Source organism: Micromys minutus (genome assembly GCF_963924665.1).
Source record: "Micromys minutus genome assembly, chromosome: 25".
Lineage (NCBI taxonomy): Eukaryota > Metazoa > Chordata > Mammalia > Rodentia > Muridae > Micromys > Micromys minutus.
The window spans coordinates 3991851-4014592 of NC_137960.1; the positions used below are offsets into that span (position 1 = coordinate 3991851).

Here is a 22742-nt window from a genome sequence, read left to right on the forward strand (position 1 = left end):
TTGTGAGCTCCCCTAGGAAGGCCCATGTAGGAGCTGCTGGTGTGCTGGGCCATTTCCACATCCTTCCTTGGGTGATGGTTTCCCGTGTTCACACAGCAACACTGCATTCTTAACGCGTGACATGTGAGTGACAAGTTTAGCCTGTTGGAGGTTGTCCTCAAAAAGCAGAATTCAGATGACTGATTATAGAAAAGCTAAATGACAGATACTATGAAGCCTGCAGGTGCACAGATGACCTTGAGCTATTATTATTATAATCATCATCATCATCATCATCATTTGAGATAGGGTCTGAGGCTCACGCTTGAATCATTACTTAGCCACAGATCACTGCTAACTCCGGATCCTTCTGTTTCCACCTCCCAACAGCTGCGGTCACAGGCATGCGCCGCTGCGCTTTGTACTGTGTCTGCCGCATTGGCTGAATGTTAGCCGAACAGCATCCGCTGCTGATCTTTGTCTTATGTTTTGCAGTGTTAGGGAGTAGTGCCTTACTACTGCATTCTCCTGCCCGAAGTGTGAGTTTGCTGTGGACACATGCTGACTTTGCTGGTGCTGTCCAGCCCTATGGGAGCAGGGCACAGGGCCACACGTGTGCTGGGTCCACACTCCCAAGAGGTTGTGCTGTTGTACAGGCATGCAGAAGGCTCTGCCTGTTCTACACAGGACAAACCCTGAACCTAGAAACCCAGTGTTCTTTCTGAATTACTCCGGGGCGGGGTGGGGAGGGGCTAGCTGGATGCAGGCAGGAACCACTCAGTGCCCCCCTACTCAGGGAGTCATTTCCAACGGCTGCAACCTTTCAAAGATGCAAATGAATTTGGCTCCATGCAAACCGGTCCTGAGAACCTGAGAATCCAGGCTGCCTCCCCTCAGGGCCAACCGCCACTCGGTCGTCTCCGCCAACTCCTGAACAGTAAGCAACCTTGCAGCTTGGCCGAGGGATCCCAGTCAGGGAACAACTGCCAAGGACTGATCCTTCTTCCCTGGGGGTCTTGGCATTCCTGGCTGGCTCTGGTGTCAGGAAGGGAGTCTGGGCAGGAGGGGTCGACACTGACAGTGACTGGGGAACAGTGAATGTTTAGGCTTGTTCAGTGCCCCTCCCTCGGTGCTGGAGGTTGGCTCTGCACACATCTTCAAGTCGCACTGAGTAAAGGGGCGCCATTCATGAGATCTGTGTCCCCACAGATGCTCACTCCTTGCCCCCGCCAGGAGTGTATTTCTAGCCCTGGAAGACCGATGGACAGAAGGGGGACTAGACCGGGTGTCTCCAAACAGAACTCATTCCAAATTAGCTATGGCAAACCTCCCAGCTCTTCTTCAAAGGCGCTGCAGCCCCAGTCGTCCTCCCCTGTCCCAGGGCCCTGGTGGAGGTGGGGCTGGCTGCCGCCTGGTGCCCATCTGGCCCTGACCCGCAGGCCTAGCCCAGGCTGACACTGTTCCTGTGGACACCTGGACTCGGCCCTTGTACATTCCACCCGATGAAGCAGTGGCTAAACCAAGCAGAGGTTTCCTGTCTGTCATTCTCAACCTGGGCCAACAGGAGCCCCTGATGGGTGCCTAATGTCCGAGCTGGCCTGGACAGTGTTTTCTCTAAGAGAACAGCCAGTATTACACGGGGAAGCCCCTTGTCACTACAACCCACATACAATGCCCGCTGTATGTTTTATTCCTCTTTCTGAATGTCCAAGGTCTCTTTTGGACATTCCCTACCCTCCACCCTAAACCAAGAAATGTGCATGTCTGCTGGAAAGGAGAGCTTTGACCTGGGGGCGGGAGGGAGCATGTGTGTCCTGAGCAGGCTCTCAAACGCCCAGTGTCCCATGTGCACGCAAACCTGGTCGCGGCTACCAGACTGCCATGACAGAACAGAGGTCATTCATGTTGGATACCTGGCCCAAGTACCTGGTGATGAAGCTGACCATTGTCATTCTTGTGATACCTGTGGACTTAGACTTAGGAACTATTTAGGACACACAAGACTGTGAGTGTCACCACCTGAGCCCAGCCCCAGTCACTCAGCAGTCCTAGACTCCTGCTGCCTGGGAGCTGAGAGAAGAGGCGGAGCCTGGTCCTGGAGGTGGGGCCATGCTTTCTGAGAAGGCCCAATCAGAGCAGAGAGCCCACCTTCCCGAGGAGGGCTGGCTCACATGCCTGGTATAGTATGCCCTGTATCAGGAGAGATGGCCAAATTCAGGGATACTTCACATTTGTCCCCCACCCCTTGACCTGTTAGGGCTGCCCCGTAATAAGGATCACTTACTTCACTGTTCAGCTCCTGTTCCTTCCTGGAGACAGTGACAGTCTAGTGGGACAGGGATATTGGGTATTTTGAACACTGGTACAGGTGAGGATGGCCCCATGGGCCTCTCTCATCATGCCCCAAGTCACCCACAGCACCTGTCATCTGTCAGATGGCCTGGGTGTCTTTGAGGAAAGGACCTCAGGAACTGAGAGTTCCGTTCTTCACTGCCAGGCCCTGAGAGGTGAACCCCCAGGCTGGATAGCAACACCCTCATCTACCATCCAACCTGTTGAGGCGACAAGGACCAGGGCAGGGGCAAGGCCAGCTGCCAACCGGGGCAGAGGGCTTCAAGCAGGCTGGTGACAGGTGCATCTCACTCCTGTTAAGCCCTCAGCTGCTCCAAGGCTCAAAGCTTCCTAGCTCCCCCTGGACTACAGATTCAAATCCACCTATGGGCTTCACAGACCAGGCCTTAACTTCAGGAATTGCCTCCCAATTAAGGCCCGAGTCTTCTATCTGATCTTCTTTCTCTCGTCTCTTCCTCTCTTTTTCTACCATGTAGCTGAGACCGGCCCTGAACTGGTCCTCCTGCCTCTACCTCCCAACTGCTGGGATGGCAGGCATGTGCCACTACACCCAGCTGACTCATCTTTGTGAGAGCCTGGCTTTCCCACAGTTCTTCCTCAACTCAGCAGCTAGAGGAGGGACAGGGATCCTTAAAGGTTTTTCTGGGTGGCTCACACCTCACCCGGAATGGACATCCCAGTCATATCACTGAGCCTACCTTCCTTAGCACGTTATCCTCTCTGCCTGGACTGTCACCACCGCAGAGATTCACAAGGCTTCCCCAACTACCCTTGACAATCTCCTCAGCTCTGGTCACCTCTTGTCACATGACACCTGTGGTTGACAGGAACAAAGCCCAAGGGCTGCTGTTTCACCTGTACCCCAAGGCTGCCTGGGGATGGTGGCGGTGGTTGGTGGGGTATAGAGAAAGCTCAGCTGGTAAGGGGGCTGGGTCAGGATCCCTAGCAGCCTGTAGCTGCGATCCCAGAACTGGGGGACAGGGTAAGTGGGTCGGTCCCAAAGGCTCACTGACTAGCCAGACTACCCAAATGAGCAAACCAAAGGTCAGCTTCCCCGACCCTGGCCCCCCAAATAAGGTAGAGAACAAGAAGACATGTGCTATTGTCCTCTGGCATCTACACCCACCTGTACCCCAGATCTCTGCATCTCAGGACCAAGAGGGAAGAGACACAAAACACATGGTCCTTGCCTCTAAAGTAGCTTGTCCCTCTCAGATCTGTCAGTGTGTCTGGACACCCCACGTCTACACCCAGTTCTGTGCTGTCATGTCTGGCCCTTTACCATCGGCGGGCCTGGGACCGTCTTGAGAGCATTCATCGCTTGTTCTTTTGCCAGCTGGTCGAGGCTCAACTCCAGGTGACACCTGGGAAACAGCTGGGTCACAGAGGCCAGAGTGGGGAGGGACCTTCTCAGGAACAGAGTGGGAGGCCCAAGTACAACCTGAGCTGGACAGGGAGGCGGCTGGAGTGCTTGTTTTGCCAGGAGGGCTGGGTACCCGACCACTGCAGCTGCTTGCTCCCATCCCCCAGACTCAGCTGAGAGCCCCCTCCCTGTTACCTAGCCCTCGTGGGAATGGCTCAGGCCAAGAGCTACCACTGAACTTGCTCCTTTCTCCCAGGGCCCAGTGACTTCTTGACAGGTTACAGCCCCAAAAATAAACAGATTCTGCCAAGCAAATAACTGTTCAGGAGCAGAGGTGTTGGGGGGTGGGGGGAGCTCGACCCAGGTGACAGGGTGGGGTTGCTCCCCTGCAGAGAGCAAACAGCTGTAGGCACCTGGAAGGAAGCAGGGTGCAGGTGCACTGTCATGGGTGAGGACACTTAGGGTCCCTGGTCCTTCCTGGGGAGTATTGCATCAGCTCTTGGCACAGGAGATCAGCTCTTTATGAGGCCTTGTCTCTTCCACCAAGTCTGTGTCTAGAGGTTCCGGGGCTGCTTATGAGATGGTTAAGGCAGTCCAATCCCCCAATCTCTGTATCGTGAACCCCCAGGTTCATGAGCATCACTTGAATATAGACAACTTTGCCAGGTGGAGGGAAGGCCCATGCGTGGCCTGCAGCTCCAAACTGGCTCTTCAGTTAGTGGAAATGCCAAAGAGGCCTGGGAGGCCCCCAGTCCAGGTCCTAGCTTGCCTCATCCTGAGCTATGAGATACGGGAAGAGCCGAGATAGCGTCTCACACAGCTTAGAATGACCTAGAACCCGATTCTCCAGCTTCCGCAAGTGACTGGATTCCAGGTATGGGACATCAGACCCCGCCAGATTCCAGCTCTGAACTCTGAAGATCTGGCAGCAGTAAGCCCACTTGCTCTGTATTGGCCCCAGTGTTCTGGAACCTCTGTGAGCCCCAAGGACACAGGATCCCATGGGAGGCTGACTGCTAGTTCACCTGGCAGCTGCCTGCAGTGTGCTCCTAGCTCTCAGGTTTCCGGTGCATCCCAGAAACCCGTACAGTGTAGGCAGTGAGAAGCACCCAGGAAAGATTCCCACCATCAAGGGACTCAAGTAAGATGTACCCATCTTCCAAGTCTAGGAAGCCAGTGCACAGGTGGGATAGGACAACCCACCCCTGGCTTGTCTGTTTTCCAAAAGGACAGTGTGGGACAGTGCCACGGCTGGTCAACACAGTCTTGGCTGGCATTTCTTCCGTGCTGAGATGGCAGTGATCAACAGAGGTGTGGTTCGTGATGACACATTTGGAGACAGTCTCTTTGGTTTCTGATCACTGAATACCAGAAGATACAAGTGTAACCCAAGGCTGACTCCCCACTAAGAGCTTGATTCTGGCATGCCCTGGCTGTGGCACTATTTTGGGAGGTTGTGGAATTCTTAGGGGTCAAGTTAGCTGCAACATCTCACCAGCCATGAGCCTTTGAAAGCAACAGCTCTGCCCTGGTCTGGTTCTTGGTCAGACAGCGTGTGAGCAGCTTCCACCGCCACTGAGACAGCACATCTCAGTCCTCGGCCACTGTCATGGCTGTCCTACAGAGACTAGTAACTTTCCACAGTATGTACCTCAGGGTCTCCCTTCTCCCATCTGCACCAGCGCCATTGTGGGTGTCCCAGGCCGACAGGCAGCTAACTCAAGGATGCAACAAAACTCACACGCACACATGAGGAAGGCAGGTTTGTGTTAATTTAATCATACAAATATTCATTTACATGGTAAGGAAAACCTCATCTTCATCTCCTAGGCACCACGAGGCCCCACCAGACAGCCACCACTGTCCGGATGGGAGGGACAGCAGGCTGCCCCACATTCACCCAAGGAAAACAAGGGGTAAGAGGGCAGGTGGAGAGAACACAGTCTGCACCTGTGAGCCCGACAACTCTCTTCCTTTCCTGCTGGGACTCAGGCTACATTCGGGGATCTTTACACTCATGCCCACTTCCCACCTCAGTCACCTTGGTGAAAGCGCCTGGCTTATGGTTACAGCCAGTTCGTACACAGGGAGAACAGGCTGCTTTTGTAGAAAAACGCCCTAAATTCAGTTGTTTCTATGGCAAAAAGAACAGGCATGCACACACGCGCGCAAACACACACATGTGCACACACACCACAGATTCTTCCCAAGCCTGCACCCACCTGCCCCCCCCAATCCTCCTGAAACTTGGCATGCACTGCCAGATGGGGGTCCTGCCAAAGATGGCCCAGTGCTCACGTGGGAAGGCTCTAAGGGCTGCAGAGAAGGCTTGCACCAGCTCTGGCCTTCTGAAGGAGCTAACTCTCCAGGATGCAGACAAGGCTTGTTTCTGGGAAGGAAGCCAGGGTACCTGAGCCGTTACATTTGCCAAGTGAGGCTGCTACAAGCAGGAAGGGGCACAAGAGGAGAGGAAGGACACTTGGCGACAGTGGAAAACTGAGCAAGTGTGGTACCCATTGGGGTCAGGTGGGGAAGCCAGTGAGGCAAGGCTGAAGACTCATCGTTCAGGAGGGCATCTGGAGACATGGCGCTCCAAGGCCAGAAGCAGGAAGAATGGCCGGGCATGCATGTGCTCTAGGGTGGCAGTGTCCTCAGAGACTGGCATCAGTTGTCTGGCCCCAAGAAGGTCCTCAGACAAAAGTCCCCTGAGACTTGTGGCTTGGGCACCTGGTAGGGACTGTCCTTGGCTCAAGGGGCCAAGTGTGCAGAGGAAATAAGGGTCACAGAAGCCCCACCTCACTGGAGACCCAGCAACATCGCCTTCTCCACCTGCCCCAGGGACTTTTGTTGGTCTGTTTTTTGGGACATGGAAAGGTGAGGGGGTTTTCATAGAAGCTTTTTGTTCACAATCAAGTGTTTAAAATCAACAGTCTCAGAAGAGGATGAGGAGGAACACACATCACACACTTTTTGGAACCCAAACACCCAGACAGAGACAAACAGGCAGGCAGACCCGCACCCATACCCACACCACGCTAGAGGACCACCTACAGCCACTCACACCTTGATCTCCCTGCTCTGCTCACAACCCTGGAGCACATGGGGGCTGGAGGCAGGCGGGGGACCCTGCAACCACACCAAATCCACATCCCGGCTCTCAAACCACCAACTTAGGGAAGAAGGGGTTAAGAGGAGGGACTTTGCATATTCTTGTATCTTTGGCAGTCAGCTGTTCTGGCCTGGCTCAAGAGTTCCGTGGAGACGTCCACACTTCCACACGAGTGGAGTCCCTGGGACACCAGTGGGCACCTGCCCATGGAGCAGAAGCCTTGCTCGGGCTGGGCTGCTCTTGCGGCCCCACACTAAGCAGCCCCGCCGGAGGAGGTCTTTTTGTTTCCACCTGACTGTGGTCTCAGGTCGTGGTCAGCAGGGGCTCCCACCCAGGGCCGTACCATCCATCATTCTCTAACGGCTGGAGCCACAGGACATGTGGGGCATACCCAGGGAGGGAATCTGTGTGACAAGAGAAGCAGGAGACAGTTCACACTTGCTGATGCCCAACAACCATGTGTGCACGGAGCACGCGCGCACACACACACACACACACACACACACCCCCAGCGAGAGCCATGGGGAAGACAGGCTACCGCACTCCAGCTGTTACAAGTGTGTGAAAAAGGACAACTCTGGCTTCTGTGGCCACACAGGAAAGTCCTTACCTCAGAGAGGTTCTGATGCTAAGAAGCCCCAAGGGACAGATACCATTATCAAAGGGGTGAATTAACAAGAGATTAAGGAAAAGAGAGGAGGAAGGTGATATCTCATTGGCAGGTGCCACTAAGAACAAATGGGGTCAGACTCTACAGTTGGTGGTACACAGCAAGTGCCCAGCAACCCCGACTAGCAGAGTCCCCAAGCATACCACACCATGTGACATGTTTCCATGTGACCTTAGTGTGACAGGTTTCCAGAGCAGGCACTACCCTGAGGAACTAACGTGTGCTCAGAACTACAACCTCTCTGTAGGTAAAGTAATTTTTGTTTAAAAAGATGGCTTATTTCCCCCCCCATTTAAATTTCTTCCCCTTCCCAAGTGACCTAACAACTCATTAGTGACGTCATCACCAAAACCCAAGGTGGCTGCGTGGGTCTCTTCTCTGTCGCCTCAACACCATTCCTGCAGCTCGGCATTCACACATGCACACTGAGTTCACTCAAAACTAGTCTCTTTCTTCCTCTTCTTCTGTGATTGGGGGGTAGGTGGGGGTCTGAGCCAGGGGTCCGTTCGATGTGGTCTGCAATCCAGAGGAACCCCTTGCCCTCTCCCCCCCAAAGTCAGGCCTTCTGTCTTTTGTTAGTTTTTCTTCTTGCTGACACCCGCTTAAGACTGGCCGAAGGGGTAAGGCCCGTGGAGCCCCTGGAAGAGAGTGAAGACAGTCAGTGACAAGTCTCGTGCTGCCTGACAAGCAGAGCCAGCCCCAGCCAGAGGCATGAGGGTCACTGCCCTGGCCACTGAGCATCTCCTCAACCAAGGACCAGGATGTGAACAGCTGTTAAGTTTACCACTGAATCCCACACCAAGCTGCAGAGAAGAGAGGCCGTGAGACACGGCCGTCTTGTGATAGTTCAACGGATGCTCACTTTCTTCTTCCAGCCAGGCTGCAAACTTCCCGTATCCTTGACAACAGGCTCTCAAGGCTCTCCACGGCAACACGATGCAGTGGATGAAGCCGCCTGCTGCCCTGAGTTTGGTTCCTGGAATCCACATGGTAGAAGGAGAACTGACCCTATACGTTGTCCTTTGACTCTGACGTGCATGCTGTGGCACACACAAAATGAATACATGTAAAAACAGCACACACATGGTACCAGGACATGCCCTACACTGTCCTTATTCCTCACCTGTATCCTCAATGTAAGGTGGCCAAGTGCCTGCCTGGTCTCAGGGCTGCCACTTTCCCTGACTGAGGCCTGGGAGGTGACAGTTGCTAGAGGCACCGCCAGCAGCATAAGTGAGGCCAGCATTCTGTCCCTTCTGCCACATTTCAATCACTAGATGCTTACTTTCCCTGTCCTGTTCTGTCTTAAGACAGGGTCTCTCTACGCAGCTGGTGCTGACTGGGATTCTTTATTATAGATAAGTCCCTCTGTGTGTTTATGCACAACACATGCTTGCAGGAACCCATGGAGACCAGGGGCAGGTGCTGGGTCCCTTGGAGCTTAGGCTACAGGTCAGTGCTCGGAAGCAACCTGCATCCTTGGCATGAGCACCGAGTACTCTCAACAGTGAGGCCCCTGGCCAGCCCCAGCACTGGAATTCGTGAGCCTTCTCACCCCAAAGGCACTTCCCATGCTCCTTGCGGAGTGGTGAAGACTTTCCACCTGACTGCCCGGGACATCAACAGTGAAGCTCTACAGGGCAGTGATGTGCACTGGGGAAACAGACTCGGGATCTTAAGTTGGAGCCTGGTCTAGAGTGAGGTCCAGGATAGCCAGGGCTACAGAGAAACAAACAAGGAGACTCATGCTAAGTCAGCACAAGAAGAGCAGCAGGACTGTGCCTCCCTTTCCTTGGGGGGACTCACTCAAAGCAAAGACTTGAAAGGTCAAAGGAACAGCTAACCAGCTAGCTCTAGGGTCCTGTACTCCACCGCCTCTGTGGAGAACACAGGGGATCTGGTCACCCACAAGTGACCAGAGGCAACTAGTGCTTGATGTGCATCCTGAATCCAGGTATAACTTACAACGGGGAGACGTGGGACATTTCCCATCTACTTGACGCAATATAGGCAAAGTCAGCATGCTTTCAAAAATCAAACATTTCTTTAAACAGAATCATGTGGTTACAGTGGATCCAGGTAACAATCTCATGTCCCAGGGACCACCCTGGCTCTCAGAGGACATCTAGTTTAGTAACTGAACTAGGACAGGTACCTGACAAGGCTCAGACAGCTGGAGTGTCAGTCAGGTTTGGAGGGTGGGACACCTGGACCATCCATCCATTTAGGCCCTGCAGTGGGTAGGTGGCTAGTGGAAGACGCACATCCACTTACCAGTGGAGATGGAGGTGAAGACCTGGGAAAGTGGGGTCTGCTCCCTCCTCTGCGTGCTCACATGACACTTCCTTCACACCCCTGACTCCTCCACATAGCTACCCATTTTCCAGGTAGCTATCCTAACACACAGTTCCTGGTTCAGGATGCTGAAAACCAGAATTCCAAGGAAAATGCCATTGGATGCCAAAGCTAATTAAGGTTGGGGGCATGAAATTTTTTTCAGTAGAAAGTACTGAAGATCAGAAGCATTGGCGTGTCTCTAGAAGCTCAGTGGTGTGTGTGTGTAACCAACAGAGGAGAACTGGGAGGGATGAAAGGAGGTGTCAACTCTCCACCGGTGCTGCAACAGCACCAACAGCACCAACAAGCACGCTACCTAAGTCTGAGATCCAGAGACAAACAATGCTCCAAATGACGACCAAAAGGCACAGCACTGGGGAGCCAAGGCGTTCATGTTTAGGATGACAGGATGCCACACACCTGTGGGCCCTTCACTAGCCACATCTTCAACAGGGAAATGGAGGCTGTGACCACCTTGGTAGTCAGAGCTGCAGCCCTTGGTGGCTCTACCAAGCATGGGCTCTTAGATTTCATCTTGTGGGCCTTGATGGGAGGCCCACATGCGCAAGTGGTAAGAACGCAGCAGCTGAAGGCAATCTGCCTTTACTCAGCACTTCTAGCTACAGTCAGTCACCCAGAACAACCCAAAGGAAGCTTAGTCTCGTCAGACTGGGAAATAACACGATGCTCAAAGGTCTGAGCAGGCAAAAAGCACAAAGGGAAAAGGGCGGGTTTGTTTTTTGATGAAGGACCCACCTATCCCCACCTCCACAGTGCATGTTGGATCCCCAGGCTTGCCTGTGAATGCTTACATAGGAGCATGTGTGACTTCCAAACAGCTGACCTCCCCCATTCCCCATTTAATAGTCAGGATGAGATAGATGTATGCACTGGGCAGGGACAGGGACAGGGATGCAGACATGCTCTCAGAATGCCACCTGGTGTTGGACCCTCAGATCAACCAGTGTGTCTTACTGCTTAGCTTATGGTTAGCCTTGGGTCTCTACGAACTGAGGCTCTAAGTCTTCTGGAAAGACAAAGCCCATGTAATTCTCTTTCAAATCAAGAACAGCACAGGTAAAGAGCTGATGTCTAACTGTGCAAAGGTGGCAGAGGGACAGTTTAACTGCTGTCACTTCAAGGGGAGGGAGGGAGGATAGAGCCATCTGCTTGCAAGCCACCTCATGACCTAGACACCTCACATGTAGGATTATGTGTGCCATGGGGAGGCCACAGGCAACACTGCACCTGATGCAGTGGAGAAACTGTAGAGTGTCGGATGTCCTGTGTGGAAGGAGGCCAAATGGGAAAGTGCTTCTCCCAACTGAGGCATGGAGAGAGCCAGCAGTCGGGACACAAGGCCCATCCACATCTCAGACTCTGCTCTACAACCCGTAGAACAGGTTCTGGTGGTCAACACCAAGCCCAGCCTGGAAGCGGGGTCTGACGTGCAGGCACTGTTCACTCTTTACTGGCACCAGCGTCTAGTGACGGCTTTGCAGCAAGTGTGCCTGCGTGTGGAGACAGTTCCCTGAGCCCACAGCTCCCTGATTAGCCACCTCCCCTGCATCGACTTAGAAAGAGACTGCTGCGCCCAACTGTTCCTCATGCTCCTGCAGTGCCCACTGTAGCCACTGAGCCACCTCCCTAGCCCCGATCCTCACTTTCATGTCTCTGTAGCCGAGCACTGCTGATAAGGAAAGCAGACGGCACCAGAGAGCTCTGAATTCAACTCTGACCCAAACAAAAATCAACTCAACATGGCAAAAAAGCCATCTTTCTTTATAGCCATGCCAACCATGATGTGAGCACACCAATCCAGTAAAGCAACGTCCTTCTGGCTCTACATCTAAAGGGCAATTCTTCCTAGAGTTAGCTCAAAAGTGCAGAGAAACGGGTTTCTCTGTGGAGCTGTTACCACATATCCAGAGAGGAGGAACAGCTCAGGGCCTGCAGTAGCTTAGGAAGGAGCAGCTGTCAAAACTGCAGGCAGCCTGATCATAAACTAGTCGGTGCCAAGTAGTGAGGTACTCCAGCCAGCCAAAGATGTTTCCTCTTTGCCTCTGAGAGAAGAGATCATTCTGCTTCAAGCCAGGAGAACTCAGGGCAGCTGGACCAGGTCCTGAATGGTCTGTCTGAAGTGTGATGTTTACTGCAAACCACATGCTGGTTGCCTTTCTAAAATATTTTTCAAAGATTTATTTATTACATATAGATACAATGTAGCTGTCGTCAGACACCAGAAGAGGGCATCAGATCCCATTACAGATGGTTGTGAGTAACCATGTGGTTGCTGGGGTTTGAACTCAGGACCTCTGGAAGAGCAGCCAGTGCTCTTAACTGCTTAGCCATCTCTCCAGCCCTTAAAATATTTTGTTATGCATGAATGGAAGTTCATGAAAACCCATCCTTATTTTCTTCAAGAACAATTTAAAGATCTAGCACTTGTATGCTGAAGATACGGGGCTCAGTGGTAACATGTCCAGCAGGTGCTGCCCAGGGTCAAGCCTTAGTACTTGTGAGGAAAAGATCTGGATTTCTGACACAGTCTGCAAAGCAAACCCATCACCACCAACTGTCTGAACCAGTCCTCACAATGCCAACCCTGTGCAGCAGTGAGAGCCACAGCTAGTCCATGAGCTTCTGTGAGGGACCGAATACAGAGATCCTAACCTATGGTGTCAGCATAAACCTTCCCCAAATGGGATGCACACTGAGCATCTGCATTTAAAACACGAGTGTTGAGATGTCTGGGATCTGTTCCCCAGATTTCAGAATATCTGTATGGATTTAATAATCTGGTTGAGGGACGGGACCCAAGACTAAACGGTTTACAGACATCTCACATATGGCTCACTCACTGTATATCAAACAGGCTCTTAGTGTAGAGTTTTCCACTTGAGGAATCCTACTGGTATTCGAAATTTTCATGTTCTGTATTTCCAGATTTAAAATGCTTGAACTTATACTAATAGTCACCAAACAAACACCCACATTAACTGCATTGCAACATACTTGAACGAGCAAGCAAATCACTTAAGAACCAGCTCTGCCTCAGCCATGACTCCTTCATCTCTCAGTCTCTGTACTGACAGCCGCGGCCTCTGAGCACAGGCCCATACTGCACTAAAAATGAAGGAAGGGACTTGTTCTGCTGGGGACTCAGCTCGTGTCTTTTATCTTGGGGAGGAGGGTGGCAAAAAGAAGCCAAAATTTCTTTAAAAAGAATTCCCAGAAACTGTTTGGATTAATCTTTTCTCCTCTATTTGAAAACTTGCTTAGACAAACCACATCATAGAAACTTTCATATACCTGTCTTTATTTTGCTTCTGTGATTTGGTTTAAATAAATAAAAAGGTTCACATGGGTTAATAAAGAGAGGCTTGCTGCATGCAGGGAAGCTCCCCCACCCCCATCAGCAAACACTATGAGGCCTGCTCATCCTCTTCTCAGCTTTGCTCGCCCAGTACAAACATAGCTGCGTACAAGGTTTAGCAGGAAGTGCTGTCCTGATACTGGACTGCATGCAGCAAGTGCTGGGGCCCTGCTGGAAGGACTGGCCATCTAGGGATCCAAGGATCTTGCTGTCAGGAAACAGACCATCCAGCAAAATCCAAACAGTCGAGCTCAGCCCTTCCACCTGCTGGGTGAAGGTGTGGCAGGGTCACTTTCCTGGGAAAAGTCCTAAAGTTCAAAGACACCTTTATTTCTGCGATGCCCAAGGATGAGTGTAGACACCTACTTCAGGCATGAGGACCACAGCAGGGTAACTTGGAGTCACTGCCTTTGGATTCTGTCAAACTACTTGTTATGAACGAGTGCCCTGTGAAACCATTTTACTCTAGTCTGTAATGGTGCCCCAGCGGTCTAAACTACTGTTAGCCAACCCGTCTACCTTTCTGCATCTGCCCCAGCCTGTCAGCCATATGCTTGTCTTCCCTCTCTAACCGTCAACTGTCCAGCATCCATCCTTCCGTCTAACCTCCTTCCTCTGCACATTCCAGGTACCCACACCCTGCAAGCACTTTTCCTGATCCAGCTAAGAGCCTACCACGAGGAGTCAATCCAACTGTAGCTTCGATACTATCCGCCGGCCGGAGATGAGGCTCAGTTGCTACAGGGCTCATACAGCCCACACAAAGCAGTCTTTGGCTAGAAACTGTCTCCGGCCACCAGACCGAATGAACAAAGCACTAGTTGAAGCTCTATAAGCAGAAGAAAGATCTTGGCTGAGTGAGGACTTGAGAGTTTCTTGGTCTCCTCAGGACCCACTAACAGTCAGTGCTGGAACCGAGATGCGATGCTGGGCAGGGTTCTCTCTGCCCTTTCCTAGGGCAAGGAGATCTCTAAAACAACTAAGGAAACCAGTCAGGCCCAGTGACATATGCCTTCAATGCAAGCACCTGGGAGTCGGGGGTAAGCAGGAGGACTTCTGCCTGTGCCAGGGCAACCACAGCCATGCAGCCAAGACTCTGTCTTAAACCACCTCCCATCATCCACCAAAAGAAGCCAACAGGAGCAGAGGCATTCTACCCCAGTGCTCAGGAAGCTGAAACACAAGAAGTGAGCTAACATGGGCTACCTACAACAACAAAGATTTTTAAATGCTTGGTGGGCTCAGCACTTTACCATTAAGCCTGAAGACAAGTTACCCTGAGCTGTGTGTGGTATGCGCACCCACACACACATCTCTCTCACACACTCGTGCACCCCAAATGTTAAAAATTTTTTAAAAAACCCTCAAAAGGAAGAGGGGGCTGGAGAGGCAGCTCAGTAGTTAAGAATGCTTGCTGCTCTTCTGGGGCCAATGTTCAGGTCCCAGCATCTCACCAGGCAGCTCACTACTGCCTACAACTTACATGTTCCAGAGGACCTGATGCCCTGAGAGCACCTGCGCACCTACACATGCATCACACACACACACACACACACACACACACACACACACACACACACAGGTAAAAAATATAGTACCATTTTAAAAATTTATTGTAGCACAATAGACTTTTCTGAAAGAAAAGAAAAAAGCTAGTAAACACAAAACCAATTTCTCCATATCCCATTTCCTCCTCCCTGGCTCATGTCCCTGCCTATGGTGAGGAGCACTGCTGATGCTGAAGACAGGGGTCAGCAGAGGCTGACAGACTTGTGACTGGCCCTAGTCCCTCAGGCCTCTGCGGGAGGGAGGATGGGCTCTCATAGAGGGAGCAGCTCTGCTGGAGTCGGCAGCCGTCAGAGCAGCCCAGTCACGGCACTGCTGTTCACAGACCCTGCCTTAGAACCCCACCAGAGATAGTGCAGCTGGGGCGGGGCGGGGAATGACCGGCATGACATGAGCTGGCAATCCTGAGAACACAGCTGTCTTGTGTGCGAGCCTGCCCAGTGTCAGCAGGCTGAAACAATGCCCAGAGCCCCAAAGCAAACACAGAGGAGCTCGATACCTTTGAAACTGTTGAGGTACAAAGGAGAGTTCCTGGACATACTTTTCAGACTCAGTCAATCAGCAATGCTACATAACAAAAGACATTTTCTAGGGCCCATGCTGTTTGCTTAAATTATTTTAAAGTGCACACACAGTCCATGCCAACACAAACACCAGCACAGCTCAGAGAGGCCTTTCCTAGTTCCTCTGAGCCTGCAGGAGAGGGAGTCCTCATAAAAGCATCAAACCCCAAACAGAGTCCCCAGAAAAAAGCTTTCTGTATAGAATGCAGGGCTGCCAGAGCACGGGCAGGCGGGCCTCCTCTTGCTTCTTTCTCCTTGCCACGGGTTCTCGGCTGCTACAGGTGAGTGAGAAACCTCTACACCTGACACAAACATACAGACCGTCTGCACAGGTCAGCCAATCCTATTCATCAAAATGGGGTCTAGAACACCGGGCTCTCACTGGATTTTGGCCATGGCCTACTATTAAGTGCCATGGAAAGGCAGCAGGCACTGGTGACAACTGTATTATTCTTTGTAACTATGGAAGTCCCAGAGCTAAGGGCAGAGGGCTTAAGAAGGACCCAAGTTCAATTCCGAGCACACCATGGCAGCTCCCAGACACCTCTAACCCGGGGCCTTGGCTGTGCTTTTCCACTTGGATTTTGGGTTGGTGGTGGCTGTCACCTGAACTCCTGTCCTGCCTCGCCTTCTAAGCCACTGTGGCTTTAGATGTACCCACCATAGCTGGGTTTCTGTTGTAGGTTACAGGGTCTCTCTGCGTTGCAGCACTGGCCTGGAACTTGCTGAATACTCCAGGCTGTCCTCAAGCTCAGCTTCTTTTTTTAAATATATTTTTTTAAAAGATTTGTTTATTCTATGTGAGTACACTGTAGCTGTCGTCAGACACACCAGAAGAGGGCATCAGATTGCATTACAGATGGTTGTGAGCCACCATGTGGTTGTTGGGAATTGAACTCAGGACCTGTGGAAGAGCAGTCAGTGCTCTTAACCAGTGAGCCATCTCTCCAGCCCCAAACTCAGCTTTTGCCCCTCGGTGTTGGATACACGTGTGCATGTTTGTATTTTAAAAAATACAGGGCAGGGGTGCACATGTACACACACACTCATATTCTCTGTGTCTCTCTGGGAAAATCTGTATTCTCAAAAATACAGGGTAGAGGTGAGACCAGACACAGAGGGCAGATGGCACTCGGCTTCGGCTATTGCAAAGTGGAGGGAGGAGCGAGCAGAAGGCAGCAGAGATAATCACGTGATCTCCCTCTGAACCAGGGCTTGGCGGAAGTACTAAGAAGCTCAGGCTGTGATCCAGTTTAATGTGGAAGCACATGACAAGCAGCAGCCTGCTTCTTCCCAGAGCTGAGACAAAACAACCATACTTCCCCTGGGGATCAGCTTGCCTGGTGTAAAGGCTCTTCGCTACAGACAGGAAGGACAGATTGCACCTGCTGTCCCACAGCCTCATACTTATCGTAACTTGTCCTGAATGACTTCACTTGTCTTACTGCTCTGGAAGGTCTTGGAAAGCAGAGAGATGTGGATTATGAGCCCGTCCCTGTTTGTACACACCTGCACAGCTACCATCAGTCCACACAGGGGCTCGCTGGCCCCAGAGCTGAATCTGTGAGAATGCACTGCCTAGAGTCCACCCCTGTCTTCTGTTTGTACATCCCGAGACTGCACCTCTGTTGCTGTCACTGTGAAGGGTCACTGAATCGGCCACATCTGAGGCCTGCCAACTCTTGACAGAATCAAGAAGCCAGCCTCAGGAATTTTTGAAGCAGGTCGGCATAAGCTTCGCTTGCTGACTCCTCGGGCAGCTCCCCTAGGGGCCCAGTTCTACAGGCTGTGGGATGCTGCTGGGACGTGAGTTCTCACCCAGAGCTTAGACTGTTCACACCGACAGAGGTGCCATTCTGTTGACATAAGCACCCAGCACTCAAGAAGCAGGGTCCCTGAGAGATTTCTGCACCATCCTCCCAAGTCTCACAAGTTAAACTGCTACAGAGGCAGCAGGAAACCATTTCCAGAGACCTCTCACATGGGCTTCCAAGAGCACCATGTTCTTCTTTGGCCTGGCCCATTACCCTAGGTAATCTCAGTAATTCCAATCTCTTGCCAACTGCTGATGCCAACAGCAGCTCACAGGCACAGCACCGCACACACTGAAAACAGCAACAAGTAAAGCACATGCACCTCCTGAATCTGCAGTCCCTTTCTATACTGTCACAAATGTCACTTGGCTTGTTTGCCCTGAGAGTTCAAATGTGAAGAAGACACTGCTCAAAATCCTCAGCAAATGGAATGCTATCAAAGGAAGATACCACAGGCGGCTCTGTACTAGAATGTCTCAGCATACCTCAGTGCCACCTCTCTCCTGCCCTGATGACACCCCATCATCTCAGTTCATGCTGGTCCTCAACACAGTTCATTCACCCAACAAGAGAGCCCAGGAAAGCAAGCACAGCAGCCCAGAGGAGGCAGAGACCTCTCAGCCATGGGGCATCTGTTTCCTGCTGTGACACTGGGCTAGGCACACAGGCCCTCTGAAGTCTGCCTGGGCATTTAGGAACAATTTAAAAGTAGCTCTTCACAATGTTAAGCATGTCTACCTCAAGTGCCAGCTACGCCTGTGTTCTCAAGTCAAATATACACATTTAGGATTACCTACACTTTACTTATTAGCTTACTGTATGTATGCCTGAGTATCTCTATGTGTACAAGTATCCTAGGAGGCAAAATAGGATGCTGGGTCCCTTGGAGTCACACATGGCTGTGAGCTGTCTGATATGGAGTCCTCTGTTAATGTTTTTAAGCACCACACCATCTGTCTATCCCCCTTATCTATGCCTTCAATGCCTCTTTACAAAGTAACACAGTACACACATCATGGAAGTCAGAGAACAGCATGGAAGTTGGGCTCTATCTTTTCATCACGTGGGTCCTGCATATGGAAGTCATTTGTCAGGCTCAGCAACAAGTACCTTAACCACTGAGCATCTCACTGGCCGCACACAGACTTAAAAGTTGCATTATTAGACAGATCTCCATTTGTATCCACTTCAGTTTCATATGTATATATCTATATATTAAATTTAATTTTTGTATGTATGAGTATTTTGCATGTGCATGCAGTGCCCATAGAGACCACAAGAGGGAGTCAGATCTCCTGGGACTGAAGTTAAGAAAGGTTGTGAGCTGCCATGTAGTTGCTGAAAATTTAACGTGGTCCTCTGAAAGAACAGCCAATACTCTGAACCCTGAAGCCTCTCTTCAATCTCCTAATACAAATATTTTTCTTTTCTTTCTTTTGCTTTTTTTGTTTTGTTTTGTTTTGTTGAGACAGAAAGGTTTCTCTGTGTAGCCCTGGCTGTCCTCAGAGACCCATCTGCCTCAGCTTCCTGAGTGCTGGGATTAAAGGCGTGTGCCAGCACCCAGAGCTAACCCAGTATTCCAAAGCCATGTGTGACTGCTTCATCCATTCTTCCTTAGCACTCACAGCTCTTCATGTCACTGTCCCTCACCGTGTGGGTCTCTTCCCTTCATTCTGTGCACTCCTACTGCGGACGCTTGCATCCTGCTCTGCGAATAACTAATCTTCCGTGCTGCATGGTCAGCGGTGTGGGCAGGGATCAGCCCTCTATCCCTGGGCTCTCACTGTACAGTGATGCTCTACACACAGTGGGTGGTGCTCTACACACAGTGGGTGTGTCATCACTCACTGGCCACTGCCTGTGCCATTCCAAAGGAGGCGGAGTCAACAAATCTTAATGAGCACAGAAAATGTAGTCAGGTGTTTTGTAGTAGTTTTCTGAGTAAGATTTTGCTTGGATTAAAAACACTTGTCCCAGTATCTCTTTAAGATCAAAGTTTCGCATTATCAATCCATTCTACCCACGTCTTCCTAATGTATTTAGTGTGGGTATGGCATGGCGCCTGTGGAAGTGAGTTCAGCTTTATCAGCACCTCTACTCACTGAGTCATCTCACTATCGAGAAGTTGCTTTTATTTGTATTTAAAATGATTTAAGAATTTATATATAAAGCAAGTGTGGGGGCGCTTCCAGCACTCGAGAGGCAGTCAGTGGATCTCTGAGCCCCAGACCAGCCTGGTCTACAGAGTGAGTTCTAGGACAGCCACAGCTATGCAAGGAACTCCTCCTTCGAAAAACCAATGAATGAACGAACGAATGAACGAACGAATTAATGAACGAACAAGCAAGTAACTAAGCAAGCAAACTTATATGTGTGAATGTTTTATCTACATGCCTGGTACCTGTGGAGGTCAGAAGACGGTGTTGGATTCCCTGGAACTGTAGTTACAGATGACTGTAAGCTGCCATGTGGGTTCTGGGTCCTCTCCAGCCTTTTAAATGAGGGAGGGGTGGGCAGTAAGAGTGTAAGCTACTCAGTTAAGTACACGAACTGGCTCCCACACTCTAGTACTAGCAGCAGGGCTGAGCAGGACCTTAGGCTGGCAGGAAGCTCAGCCCTTCACCTGTGTTGTGAACATGTGATTAACCATTGCAACTGATCAGAATCCACAATCCCTGAAGAATATGGTTCACAGCTAGAAATGACATTAGCTCCTTAGTCAGAACTCCCTAAGACAGCTTTTATTCACAGTACAAGGCCCAGCTGAGTAAAGCAGCGCCCTGTTCTGCAAACATCGGAGTACGTGAGCTGCTTCTGCCACCTTTCACCTTCCACTGACCTTTGCTGCATCAATCTCCACTGTAAGGAGGCTTCCTTAGTGAAGGCTGGCTGTTCTACTTGTTGTACAGGCAACAGAGAGCTTTAGAGACAGCACTCAGGGTGCAGGATGTAGCTTGGTTGGTAGGGTGCTTGCCTAGTTTGCATGAGGCCATGCTCCATCTTCAACACAGTATAGACAGAGGTATGGTGGCTGGCTGTGAGTTAGCATTTATGGACACAGAAAAACAAGTTCAAAGCCACCCTCCTCAGCTATTTAGCAAGTCTGAGTCCAATCTAGTCTCTAAGAAACACTGTGACTATGAAGATATAGAGTCCTGGCTAACTGCTGAACCAAGCCTGTAAGCCCAATACTTGAGAGACACAGAAAGGAGTGTCTTACCACAAAAATCAAAGAAAGTGGAGCCTTTTCTTAATGCAGGCAAGTCACTGCCTGGCCCACTTACTTCTTACATCCTAGACAGAACATGGCTGCACAAGTGTCCACATGACGACCTCAGCACCCACAAACCCACTGTGCATCCTCCAGAGTGAATAAAGCTAGCTCCTGAGACTGACCATCAAGTACTGTGAGCACACTACCCTAACCTCCAGCACACAGCTCATTTAAGTATCAAGGCTGAGTGTCAGCTCAAAACCCAGGTGGACTGGAGACAGCTCTGTACACAGGAGGAGAATACACACAGGGCTGAGCTTGACAACGCTATAGCTGTGGGCTCAGACCCAAACCAGCAGCTGGGAGCCATCTTTACCTGAGAACGGCTGACCTGGCTAGCACAGAGAAGCTGGCAACTCAAACAACGCAGTCTCTCGAGAGCCAGAATACGGAGTGGCAGTCAGTCCCTCCCTTATCTCCCACATGTGCAGAGTCAAAATATCACTCTGAACCACTCCAGGGTGCGGGGGAGGGCGTCATGAGCCAAAGCAAACTGAAGACATCAACACACATCATGTGACACAGTACATAGTCACAGACAACAATCTTAGAACAAAACCACCAAGCTTGACTCAGGGAAACCCACTCAAAACAAGAAAACACAGCCGGGGCCTGCTGCTTATGACTAAGCTCAGTATTCTCCCCCCCCCCCCCCCAAGCATTGCTAATAATATTCTGACAGTCTTAAAAATATTAATGGTAAAGAGCCTCGGTTTTCAACACCCGAGTGAGAACAGAGAAGTAAATTACGCCTGGGGATGAATCAGCAGCCACAGGGCACTGAGGCAAGGGAGATAGATGTCTTGTGGTGACACTGCCGAGGAGGGCTGAGCAGTTCAGGAGCCACGTCTGCTCTGGGCAGTGGTGGTCTAGCATCCTAGGTTTGCCACGAAGGAGCATCATGAAACCCAGGGCCCACCACCTGCCCCTTCTCCGAGGGCACCTACCTTACTGTAAGTCACTACTGATAAGTTGTTTGCGTGACTGCTGGGGGACAGATTTACAGAGTTCTGTGACAGTCTATCCTGATCTTGCTCGGTTTGGTCAGGAACAGGAGCCCATGTATTTTTGCTGATCGAGTCGAACTCGGAACCCCCAGGGTCTGTTAGGTTGTTTTCATCTGATTGTCGGTTCTTTTGGGGAGAGGCAAACGGGTTGAAGTTTCCTTCTACCTTGCGATGTGGCTGTGTGTTGAATTCCGTTTCAAAAGATGACAGCTGCTGCGTTACTCCTAAAAGTCCACCCACCTCCACACTGAGAATCACCCAGATGACATCTGAAACAAAAAGTAGCCGAGTCAATGCCAGGCCCACCCTTGGCCCAGGCCATTACCACCGAAAACCCAAATACTGCCTGCACCCCGAGAAGCTGCTCTCCACAGCCAGCACTGTGAGTGCTAAGGAGACGTGTGCACAGCGCATGCTGCTTTGCCTTCAATGAGGCGAGGGCAGGCTCTGTACACTTCTGTGGTGGGACCCACGACGCTGCGAGGAAGGCTTCCCAGTTGATGGAAATCATTACCAGAGAGCACAAAAAACTGGAAAGCTCCAGTTCACAGAATGAACTGCTCTCTGTGCATCTGATTAATTCTGAGAATTCTGGTAAGGCAGAATTCTTAAAGCTAAAAATGCTATGCTTTTGGTTATGACTAAAATTACAACTTAACCCTTGCCCCCCTGGGGAGGTAATTTTAAATGACCGTCTGCTGTTCACAAAGAGGTGACAGCAAAAGGCAGTCTGGGTGATAAGGATGCACTGTAAAGTGAGCTAACAAAACATGGAGTGTCATTCTTTAAGTACACTGAAAGAGCCGTGAGTTCTAGGCTAGCCTGGCTTTCACGAGCTCTGTTCTTGTGACACAAGAAGACCTGACTAAACAGCACCGTTATTTTTTAAAGATTCCCTGGGACTGGGGCTGTAGATTATGGGTTCTCATGCACAGGATGGGCACATGGTAGATGCCTTTAGTCACAGGCCAGCCAGGACTGCACAGTGAAACCATAGCCCTAAATAGGTCAATATCTGGTGATAACCTCATCTAAGCAGAAAGTAAAGGAACTTTACTTTCCTTTGGTGCTGAGACAAATGTGAGAAGGCCTGCAGGGCCATGGAAGGCGATCCACCCACGGTTCGGCAAGGCAGACTGTAGTGAAGGGAGGACTGGGGCCCATGAGGACATTGTGTCTCAAATGCCGCAGCTCTGTACACACACGGACTAGAGTGCTTTGGCATCTAGGAGCTGTGCAGCACAGGGAGTGGAGCTGCAGCGACACCTGCTGCTAATGCCTGGAACTAGCAATTCTTTTCCTCTGAGAAAAAGAAGACAGCCATTAAAGCGA

At 51.0% G+C, this 22742-nt stretch overlaps 1 protein-coding gene across 5 annotated transcripts in view; it reads right to left on the reverse strand.

Moving 5' to 3' along the window:
- Window positions 1-5452: 5452 nt before the first annotated feature.
- The window catches only part of ILRUN (inflammation and lipid regulator with UBA-like and NBR1-like domains), a 59230-nt gene continuing 41940 nt past the window's right edge, over window positions 5453-22742 (reverse strand). For 2 of the 5 annotated variants that reach the window (XM_080937776.1, XM_080937777.1), the window contains 2 exons: window positions 21351-21679; window positions 7937-8111 (listed from right to left, as the gene is read on the reverse strand). In XM_080937776.1, coding sequence (XP_080793902.1) covers window positions 8076-8111; window positions 21351-21679 — 365 coding nt within the window. In that variant the 3' untranslated portion in view covers window positions 7937-8075. Of the gene's footprint in view, window positions 8112-21107; window positions 21680-22742 lie in introns of those variants that run through there. The other 3 variants (XM_080937779.1, XM_080937778.1, XM_080937775.1) reach the window with 3 other exon arrangements.